Source organism: Hipposideros armiger, unplaced genomic scaffold (assembly GCF_001890085.2).
Source record: "Hipposideros armiger isolate ML-2016 unplaced genomic scaffold, ASM189008v1 scaffold_186, whole genome shotgun sequence".
Classification (NCBI taxonomy): Eukaryota; Metazoa; Chordata; class Mammalia; order Chiroptera; family Hipposideridae; genus Hipposideros; species Hipposideros armiger.
The window spans coordinates 582841-593432 of NW_017731536.1; the positions used below are offsets into that span (position 1 = coordinate 582841).

Below are 10592 nucleotides of genomic sequence, written 5' to 3' on the forward strand. Positions count from 1 at the left end.
GAATAGCCTCCAACCAGGTTTCCTCCCGCCTCACACAAGGGGAGGCCCATCAGCCCTGCTTGGGGAACCTCCCCTCACTCCCACCCCACCCTCATCCTTCCCAGTTGTAGCCCTGGCCCTGCCACCTACGAGCTATGAGACCTTCCAGGCCTCAGCTTCCTCATCTATAAAATGGGGGAGAATAACATCTCACCCAGCTGAAGGCAGGGGCGTGGGAAGTGTAACTCCTGAGGTCACTTCTAGGTCTAAGGCCCCAGACATGGTTCTTGTTGTCAACTATTCTGTCCTTCCAGGTGACTCGCATGACACCACATTGCTGGGAAGTATGAATTAACCAGGGTGCCGCAGCTGCTGTTGCTTCTGCTACCCTGTGTCCCTCCCCCAGCTCCCCACTGGCCAGCTCACCCATGCTTCATCAGAGAAGTAGAGCGCCCTGCAAGCCCCTGAGGGGCTTTCTGAATCACTAAACAGAGGTCAGTCATTTCAGGCTGATGTTAGTGCTGTGGATATTTTTTTTTTTTTAGCTGAGCCATCCTGCCACCTGTTGGCAGCTCAGCGGCAGCTCAGCTCCGGCCGTGAATCAAACCAGGGACCCTGTTGCTCAGAGCTCAAACTCTTGAGCGAGCTCTTAACCAACTGAGCCACTCAGCAGGCCCTGTGGATATTTTGAATGAGGCTTTATTCTTTCACAGTGGGACAAACATGGAGGCTATAGGTGAAATCCTTGGCTGAGAGACTCTCCACTTGAGGACACTGGCCAGCCTGCCAGAACCAGGGAGTGAAGACTTGTCTGCCTCTCCCTCTGTCCAGGGGCTTCTTTTCGACCTTCCCCATCACAACTCTGAGGTGTGAGATGTGTAAACCCAGGCTTTGAGGGTACTTTTGTAATCTTAACCATCCAGCCACTCAGTCACGTAGGCTGTGCCACAGAGGCCATCTTAGCTGTGACCCCTCAGAGAGCAAGGAGGCCTTCAGGGGACTGCTGGCCATGGATGGTGGGCCTCAGGGATGGACTCAGACAAAGCCAGAATCAGAAGGGGGCCCTAGTGTTCTTCCGAGAGGTGAAAGAGCTAAGCAGAGGAGGCTCTGGAACGGAACTGCTTGAGTCTAAACCTTGGTTCTATTGTTCAGTAATTATGACACCGTGAGCAAGTTACTTAACCTTACTGTGCCATTTCAACTGCAAAATGGGGTTTAATTATACTACCTAACACTTGAAATGGTGATGGGGATTAAATGAGTCGATGCACATCAAGTGCTTAGAACAGGGTTGGCACATGGGAAGTGCTCAATAAATATTAGCTATTACTACAATTTTCCCGGCCAATTCTTGTGTCTTAGGATGAGGCCACAGAAAGGGGGTGTGGCTGGCTCATGGTCAGCGCCTGAGCGAGAGCCAGAACCCAGGGCTATGGGCTTGCAATCCAACGCTCATCGTCTTACCTGAAGATCAGTCAGAAAAGAGATATAGAGAAAAGCAAATCTTTATCATGTATTTCCAAGTTCTCATACTCTCCCAACACCCAAATAGATTTGAAAAAAAGAAAAAAAAAAGCAACAAATGACTAGCAAATTCTAGCTGCCTCTTAGTGGGGACTTCATTGATAAAACTCCCCGGAAGTCATGCTGAGGTGTAATCACAGCCCAGCCACCGACAGCATCAGGCTTGGATGACTCACTCACCACGACATCTTGGGTGGATGAGATGTGGCTTTGTGTGGATAGATGAATCACCCTTGAATTTTCCTTGTTAAAATATTCCACCACGGTGGCAACCTCCCTGCAAGTGCTGGTTGCACCCAGAGAAGGTGGGAAGGGAGCAGGGTGTCCCTGGGATAGACACTGGCCAGGCAGAACGGAAGGGGCTCTGGACTTTGTTTCCCATCAGAAAATAAGGGCCATGTCTCCAAAGGCCGCTACTCCCTGGGGAGTCTAGTCCTCTGAGAACTCCAGCTCTTCTTCTTCAGAGCTGTCCCCTTTAAGTCCTGCTTCACTGGGTTCTCTACCCCAGTCACATCGCTCTCCTCTTATCTCCTCTTGCCGAACCTCAAACCGTATGCTATGTTTATCTCTACCATGATGATCCCCTGGCTCAGAAGTCCTCCCTTCCTTGTCCCTTCTTATCCCTACTGTCAGATCCAGCTCAAATCCATCATTTCCAGGGAGCGTCTCTTGTCCCTGAACACCCACAGCACAGGGCTCGGTCAACCCCACCATGTGCCCTCATCTGCATGGGCTAGTCTACTGTAGGGGCTAAGAGCACATATTCTGAGCCAGTCCCCCTGGGTTTGAACCCTGCTTCCCCTACACTCTAGCTGTGTGATTTTATGTAAGCTACTAAACTCTCTGAGCTTCAGTTTCCCCATCTTCAAACAGGGATAATCACGGCCCAGGGTTGCTGTGAGGGTTAAGTCAGTTAATGTAGGTAAAGCCCTATGATAGCATCTTCTTACCCACAGGAGCACTTATTGGGGTGATTACCAAATTCTCTCTTAACTTTGTGTGGCATTTGGGGGTTCCCCAGCTGGACTGCAAGCCCCTTGCAGGCAGAGTCTGGGTCCTCCCTTTCTTTTGTCTCTCCCACCCAATCTAACACAGAGTGGGTGCACAGGGGAGGCACTGAACTCAAGTGTACAGAAGATCAAGGGGCTGTGACCCACATCCATAGCAAACATCGACTAACCAAACCTCTAGGCCAGAGCTGAGGGGGAAGCCAAGGAACATATGGAATGTTTTGTACCAGGTTGCTTGGCCATAGCTTGGTGGATGAGCGGGAGACACAGCTACGTGATGAGCAAGTCTGGAAGCCAGGCTCTCCCCGTGAATACAAGTCTGTTGGTAGCACTAAAGATGGTGCCAGTGAGGGTGGAATTCTGCCTCTAGTTTTCCCAAACTCTGTCCACTCATGGCATATGACCCTGGCACCAGTTCTGGAGGGACAGGGCAAGACTCACCATCCTCCTGGTTCCTCGGATGTACTGAGGCCCGGAGAGGTTGACGACCTGCCCCGTCTTCCTCACTAACAGGAGCCCATCAAGGTAAAAGACGTATCTGCCTCTGCACACAGGGCTCCTTCTCCTCCTCCATCTTCTGGGTCCCCCCACCCCCTGCCAGGCCTGGCTCCCTAGCAGCCTGCTGAGCCCACNTAAAGAGCCAATCACCTTGCTCTGATCAGCCTGCAGCTACAGCCTGGCCTATGGGGGTTTCCGGCAGATTTAGGTGAGTGGAGAGAAGGAAAAGACGCTGAGGAGCAAGGAAAGGGAGTGAAAGCAGAAAGCGCACAGGAGAGAGAGGAGCTGGGCTGGGAGAGAAAAGCCGAGCTGGTGGGGAGGGACGTTTGGACAGAGTTCTTTCTTTTACCAGAACTGGCAGGGCTTTAGACATCATCTGGTTATATGGTTTTCAAGCCTTTTTTTTTTTAACCCACAGAACCCTTTGCTTCATAGAGGGCTTGCTTGACACCCCAATAGACAGTCCAGGTCAAATGGCTCCATGTGTTGGGGGAGGGGATGTCCGTTTGCCTCCTCCACCCCTCCGTGGTCCCCGAGGGCCTTGGTGCCGCCCAGTGCTCGGCACAATGCAGTTTAGCTGATTCACATCAGATCCTTTCATTTTATTTTTACTTATTTATTTATTTTTTTAGCTGAGCCATCCTGCCACCTGTTGGGAGCTCAGTGGCAGCTCAGCTCGGGCAGGGACTCAAACCGCTGTTGCTCAGAGCTCACACTCTTGAGCGAGCTCTTAACCAACTAAGTCACTCGGTCGGCCCAGATCCTTTCATTTTAGAGATGAGCAAAGGGAAGCCAGAGACATTTAACCAGACGAAGTATTGGTGGCAGAACCAGGCCTCCAGCGCCCCAGTACAAGCCTCTGTCTGTGCAGCCCTGCCACTCTGCGACATGGACTTCCACGCTCATGACCTGCCCACAGGGGGCTGGATTTTCTAAAGATGGCCCAGTCCCTTACAGCCAGCAACCCATGGCTCAAACAGGCCTCTAGTTGCTCAAGTCCCACCCACAGCCCATATGCAGGACTCAGGGCCTGTGCATAGGCTGAGAGAGGGGGCCAATCCTCTTCAGGGAGAAGGGCAAAGTTTTCAGACAGCCTCGGGGACCAAGAGGAGCTGGCCCCCAGATACCCGGACTGGGGGAAGAAAAGGGAAGGGGGCCAACTTTGCATGTCCCTCCTACCGTTCCTTTCTCGAACTTGTTGGTGCGGTTCTCTGACTTGCCAAGGTACCGTTCCCCGGTGTCCCCCAGGTCTCCGTAGATGGTGATGTACACCTTGGCATCCGTCCCTGCCCCAGGAACGTTTCCTGTGGTGATCTGTACCGAGTATAGCACAACTGGGCGGGCAGTTGGACAGACAGACAGACGGAGGGACAAAGGGAAGAAAAGGATGGCATCACTTTAGGTTTGGGGGAACTGGATTTGCAGAAGGTATTAGGCTCCTAGCACAGGCCTCAAAGAGGAAGTAGTGTCTTCCTTTTATTTGATCAATTACACACCTTGGGCTATAAGTCCACATGGATTCACCCATGGGAAGTTTGTCCATCTGATTGGGACACCGGACCTTTAAGACCCAAAGGATGGAGACGTCTCCCAATACCCCTCAAAGCATCCACCCATCCAGCTACCTATAGCACCTGGGAGAAACACTCAGGTAACTGCCTCACCTGTGCACTTTGTGGTCACTAAAGCTACTAGCTCTGACACACCGACAATAACATCTCTTCCCATTTGAGGGTGACCAGTATCCACTCCAGATCCTTCTGAACAGTTTATGGAAAAGATCAAAAGTTTTTGAAAAAATAGTTTCCCCTCAGGGCCCATTTCCTAAATTTCATTTATTCTTCAACCAACTGCCGTTTATCATGCGTCCCCAGAACTCCCTGAAAACCCCTCTCAAGCCCCAAGGCCTGCCACCCTCTCCTTGGTCTCCCACGGCCTGTGGGAAGGGCTTGATAAAAACTGGTGTGACAGTTATTAAAAATTATTAAGGAACATAAAAAAACGAACGCTGTCTTGTTTGTGCTTTGCTGCTATGGGCTCATGGAAGAAGAATAAAGTATCTCCTTTCCCAACCTCCACTCTGGGGGGCAGGGCGGGGGAGGCAAATCTTGAGTTTTTATGAAGGATAATGATTCTTTGCCCCCTCTCCATATTCTTCTGTCCTAGCAACTGTGGAGTTTCAGGCCAAGGAAGAGGGGACTTAGCTGGCTTATCCCCAAGGGGAGGGATGGAAGTTGTGGCTTTGAGGGGAAGGGTGGACGTGGCCCAACCGGGAGGAAAGTTAGCTCTCCCAGCCTGGGAGCAGGTAAGGAACCCCTCACCTGCACACAGAGACTCAAGAGGGAGATGGCTATCTGGGGACTTGAAACAAGGAGGCCTCAAGGCTGAAGAGAGGGTCTCATGACTAAACCAGGGTCTGTGGAGAAGCAACAGCGGCCACCCAGAGAAACAATGCCTGCGTGTCAGCAGGGAGCCCACAGCAGGGTTTCTGTGTGGCAGGCATGCACAGAATAGGTGACCCATCCTGGACCAAGGGCCAGACCCCTGCTGTGAGCCTCAGGATTCTTATAAGACCCTAGAAAGGAAAGTGGGGGGGGGTTTCCCTCCTTTCAGTGACGAAATGGACTTTCTTACCAACCCTTGCAAGTGGGCTCGGCACTACATTTAATTAAATTTAGAAAAGTAAGGTGATAGGAGTTGCTCATACCCCTGGTCACTGAGCATATAGACGCCCACAACATAATTCCCGTTATTTCCTTCCATTTCCCTGTGTCCCACAGTGTTACTCTCCCCTGCTCGCCTTCTGCTTCTCTGGTGGCTCCTTCTTGAGCAGCTTTATGGGTTCCTGATCTCCTGCTTGACCCACTGGATGCGACTGTCTCCCAGTGCCATCTACTTCCTTCCGCTCTCACCCTGCATGCCCTGGGTGCCGACTTCTGTGAGTTCCCCGAGTCTGCCTCTCCAAGCTGGTGCCCTCACGTGTTCAGGATCCATACCTCTATCACCTGGGGACCACGTCCACCTGACTAGACCACAGTCACAAACGCACATCTGAACCTGAAACCCACCCCCTCCCACACCCCGTTTTGCAAACCTGCTCCCTGCCCATCCTCCCCATGTCTCCGTAGCCCTACCCAGCACGCAGCTCTCCAAACCTCCAAGCTGCGCTGTGAGAACCGCTCTCGGAGGCCTGCCTCCCTCAAGGGCAGGAACCAGGACCGGTCATGCTGCCCCCTACACCCACCTAGCTCAGCTCAGTGCAGGATCCCACCAGCATTTCATGTGTTGCATTACTAAATAAAACCTTCTCTTTGGTGTTTAAGAGTCAACATTACTCAAGCCTGTCTGGCTAATACTGACATGAGTAACATTTGGAATTTTGTCACAGTTTAAACATAGCGGTGGACTGTCTCCCCACCACTGCTCCCCCCCCCACCCCTCCGCCTTCTAAATTTAATTTTTTCTCTCCATCCATTTCCTGGTTGTGCATTCAGCCCTGCTCTACACCTGGGCAGGACATTTTCTGGGAGCTTTTGTCCCAGAGTGGGGTGCTGTGTCACCAGAGGCTGTGATTAAATGGCCTGCCTTCTCCCCCTCTCCCACCCCCACTGCTCTCTCCAGTCTTTTGGGAATGAGGAAAACTGATTCAGTTTCAGATGCTGAGCAATGCGGCTATGCAGTCAAATCCAGCTATTTCTGGATATTCCTCCCTCCCCGTCCCACCCAGGCCACACAGCTCTCGGTGGAAAGATGTTTCCCTAGAAACATCACCAAGCACAGAGTGGGTTTGCGGCATGTTATTAATACAGAGCGGCCCAAGGGTGCCACTGGGACAGCTTTCCAGGGCGTCCTCTGGGATCCAAGTACAAAAGGGAATTATCCTCCAGACTGAACAACAAAGAAAATTCAGAGAAAAGGATATGGATAGGGAAAGGCATGTTATTGAAGCAACGCTTGCTTTTTATCTCTAAGCGGTGGCAACTCAGATTAACGGAAATGTTAGAGCAGTTTTATATTCCCCAGCTCCATATGGGGCCTGGAATCTTGGGCTTTGTTCCAGTTTTTTTCCAAAAACGCAGTACAACAAATATAAGCTGGATTTCCAAGGCTTTGGAGCATCTCTGATCCTTTATCAAAGATAAAATACGAAAGTATTTTCTTGTATGTCATCATGGCAGAAAGTCTGTTTCTTTGCAAGTGAATTTGATTTTTGACATAGCTAAAGCTTATGTAGAGCTGGTAGCTGGTGACTAACATGGGGGTGGACAAGGAAAATGGCATGTTGCTGGTCAAAACAGGGGTGTGACTCTGTCCATATGGTCCGTGTGTGTGTGTGTGTGTGTGTGTGTGTGTGTGTGTGACAGACTCATATACTCACACGTGCAAACACACACACCCTGTAGAAATAAATGATAAGAGAAAGCTGAGGACTGAGCCTGGAATCAACACCCGCTGGCATGAGAAAAGAAAATAGCATTCAGTCAGAGAGGTAGGAAGACAACCAGAAAATGGTGGTTCAACAGCAGTGAAGAGGTACAGAAGTGTATGGTCAGGCTGAGGCAAACCCTGCGGAGGAAACTACATCAGTGAGGAACGGGTAAAGGTAAGTGACTCCAACAGAAAAGAAACCCGTGACCTCGGTCACTCCGAAGCTGCACCCAGCCCCTGAGAACAAATAAACAGTAGCTCCAGTTATGGGTTAGTTCAGGATGCTTCTGGACTCCTCCTGGTTGGGGCACTGGATCCAGCAAGAGCAGAGAGGACCAAGCCCCACAGACTGTAGCCAAAGAAACCAAGAGGAGGGAAAGAATCAGGAGCAGGATAATCTAGGTGCAGGAGAAGACACATCTGGATGTCCCATCACACTGTCAGGCCAGGAAAGGAGGTGAGTACAAACCCTGGACTGAGAGAGCTGAGACTTTGAAGAACAGCCCTGCCATTTATTGGCGGAGTGAGCTTCGGCAGATTATGTGACCTCTGTGAGCCTCAGGTGCCCCCTGCACGGAATGAAGATAATAATAGACTCTTCCTTCTGCGTAGAAAGGCCCCGCCTGGCACAGGGAAAGTGCCTTACAAGGGAGGTGATGAGGGCAATCGCCACACTTACTGTCCAGCGGCTCCTCCACTTCTGTGTAGATTTGCCTTAAGGACCCATCTTTCATGTATTTCTCAGTGAAGATGTCAAAAGGGACCAGTTCTCGAATGGTCTTCTTATCATCCTCTGAGGTGGCGAGCCATCGATCACAAGCGAAAGTAAAGGTCTCTGAACCCTGGGGTGAGGAGGCAAGAAACAAATTCGTCCTTAATGTGGAAACTGCCACCTTCAGTGGTTCATCAGCATGTCAACACTCACGGGGACCAAGAACAAGGGTCATGGAGCCCCATAGATAGTGCAAAAGCCACAGGGGCGTCCCCCCAACAGCCCTGCCCCAATTCCAGCAGAACTAGTCTTAAAGACTTATACAACCATATCAGGGTTGGCTCTTGAAGGCCGGGGTTCCCAGGGTCACTTAAGAATAGATATCTGAACCCCGTCTCAGAGATGCAGGTTCAGTGGGTACGGGGAGGGGCCCTGTACTTTTAAATTTCTCCCAAATCACTCATATCCACAGCCATGACTGAGAGCTGCCTCCTAAGTTTGGAATTCTGTGGTTTCAGAATGTTTTCCAAGTGATTTAGGTGGATTTCTTTCTGTGTGTTGACCCCGAATAGCAGGAAAAGCATGCTTGGTCACTCACTAGTAGTCTGCCCATGACCCACATGGCTGCCCAGACCCACCTCCCTGACCCCTAAACCTGGTTCTAAAAGCTTCTCCCTGGAACCTGAGCTAGTTCCTGCATGCTGAGTGAACTGGGAGAATTTTTCTCAGAAGATTTTCTCTCAACTTAAGAAGGCTGCAGGTTCCTCTGATGAAGCTGCCTTGAATGTCTTCTGGAAAGAGGCAATAGAAACAGCAGGACGGAGCAATCAGAAACTTACATCTTTATCTGGGAGGAGCCTGCGGATTTCCACGTAGGCACAGTGCCACCCAGGATTTATACCCGTATTATCGTGGCCAATCCGAATTTTTTCAATGATATCTCCCACATCTTCTAACTTTGGGAAGGAGATAATGCACCAGATGTTAGCTGACAGGTCCAAGAAAGTACAACCTGAACAAAAAACCAGCCTCCCCAGGGCGTCATCCTGAGCGCCTTTGAGCTTCCAGGGTCACTTTCGCCCCATTGTCCAGCCAAGCCAGGCCCCACACAGGCCATGTTTATGCCCCGCCCCGCCCCCCTGCTCCCGACCCTAAAATCAGCCCAGTTTCCAGAACTCAGTTCAGTCAAGCTCTGGGATGTTGTCCCTTCTTCTCATGGTGGAGCTCAGCTCTCTCTCTCCCATTACTTACCCTTTTGCGGCTCATTCCCAGCTTGAGAGCCGATGTGAGAACCAGAAGATGAGTTCTAGCTCTGCCCACGCCCTGTCTTGCCAGCCTGATCTTCTCCTCGGCCCCCCAAAAGCCCCCTCCACCTCCAGCCACTCCTCCTCAAATTCCAGTCCCTCAAACTTGACATTCTCTTGCCATAGAGCCTGGCACACGCTCTCCCTGCCCCTCCTTTCCTCTTCTTTACCTGAACCAGTGTCTGTTCAACCTCATCCTTCAGGTCTCAGCTCAAGGATCACTTCCTCAGGGAAACCTTCTGACCACCCGGAAAAAGTCAGGTCTCTTCATGATAGGCTCCTACAGCATCCTACAGGACTGCCCCACCCCCACCCCAACACAGAGCACTTCTCACAGTTGGAAGTTTATTCCTGTAATTTCCTCTCCTCCACCACTGACCGCTGCAGGGCAGGCTCCCCAAAGCCCGGAAAACAGCCTGCGACCTAGGTACTGAATAAATATTGACTGAAAGGATGAAAGAATGAGTGTGTCCTCATCTGCAAAATGGGTGTGACAAAGTCAGCCAGGTTCTCTCTCACATGCAATAGTGAACCTTAACCATGATGATGCGTGTGACAGTCCCATTGAAACAGAAAAACTGATACACGTGGGTCATAGTGAACCCCTGAAATTCAGACGCTGTGATCTCTCCTCTCGCCTGCCTCGAGCCTATGGTCCCAGCGTGCAGAGGAGGGACTCAGTCAGGAGTGACTAATACTTCTTTTGGGATCTCTAAGGAAGTAGTGAGGTGGCCAGATACAAGGCAAGGTCATCCAGTCAGCTGGCACCTGCCTCCCTGGCTATATTTCTGCCAGGCTGCCACTCCAGGGCCTCCAGGGATCTCTTGGGCCTCTCCCAGTTCTCATGTGTCACATTCTTCTCTGAAATGGTGCTGTGCATATTGATCCACACCCTGCCTCATCCCTATGAGCATCTGGGCTATAACAGGACAAGAAAGAGATGAGGAAATTGGGGCAAAAGGAAAAGAGGACAGGGAGGCACCCAGATGCCCTGGCTCATGGTTGGCTTATGGGATTCACGCTTTGAGATTTGATTCAACAGCTGGGGGTACAGAGGGTGTTTGCGTGCAGACTTGAGTTTTCTGGCAGCCCCTCTGTGGAGCTGGCTGCCTGCCTGCCCTGCTCTACCGTGTTCTC

General features: G+C 51.1%; 1 protein-coding gene across 1 annotated transcript in view; it reads right to left on the reverse strand.

Moving 5' to 3' along the window:
* Positions 1-10592, reverse strand: part of LOXHD1 (lipoxygenase homology PLAT domains 1) — a 158805-nt gene that overhangs the window by 46083 nt on the left and 102130 nt on the right. Inside the window, exons 27-30 of the mRNA XM_019652717.1 lie at positions 10353-10374; positions 8991-9107; positions 8119-8281; positions 4191-4345 (exon numbers count right to left, since the gene is read on the reverse strand). Of these exons, the coding sequence (XP_019508262.1) occupies positions 4191-4345; positions 8119-8281; positions 8991-9107; positions 10353-10374 (457 nt within the window). The remainder of the gene's footprint in view (positions 1-4190; positions 4346-8118; positions 8282-8990; positions 9108-10352; positions 10375-10592) is intronic.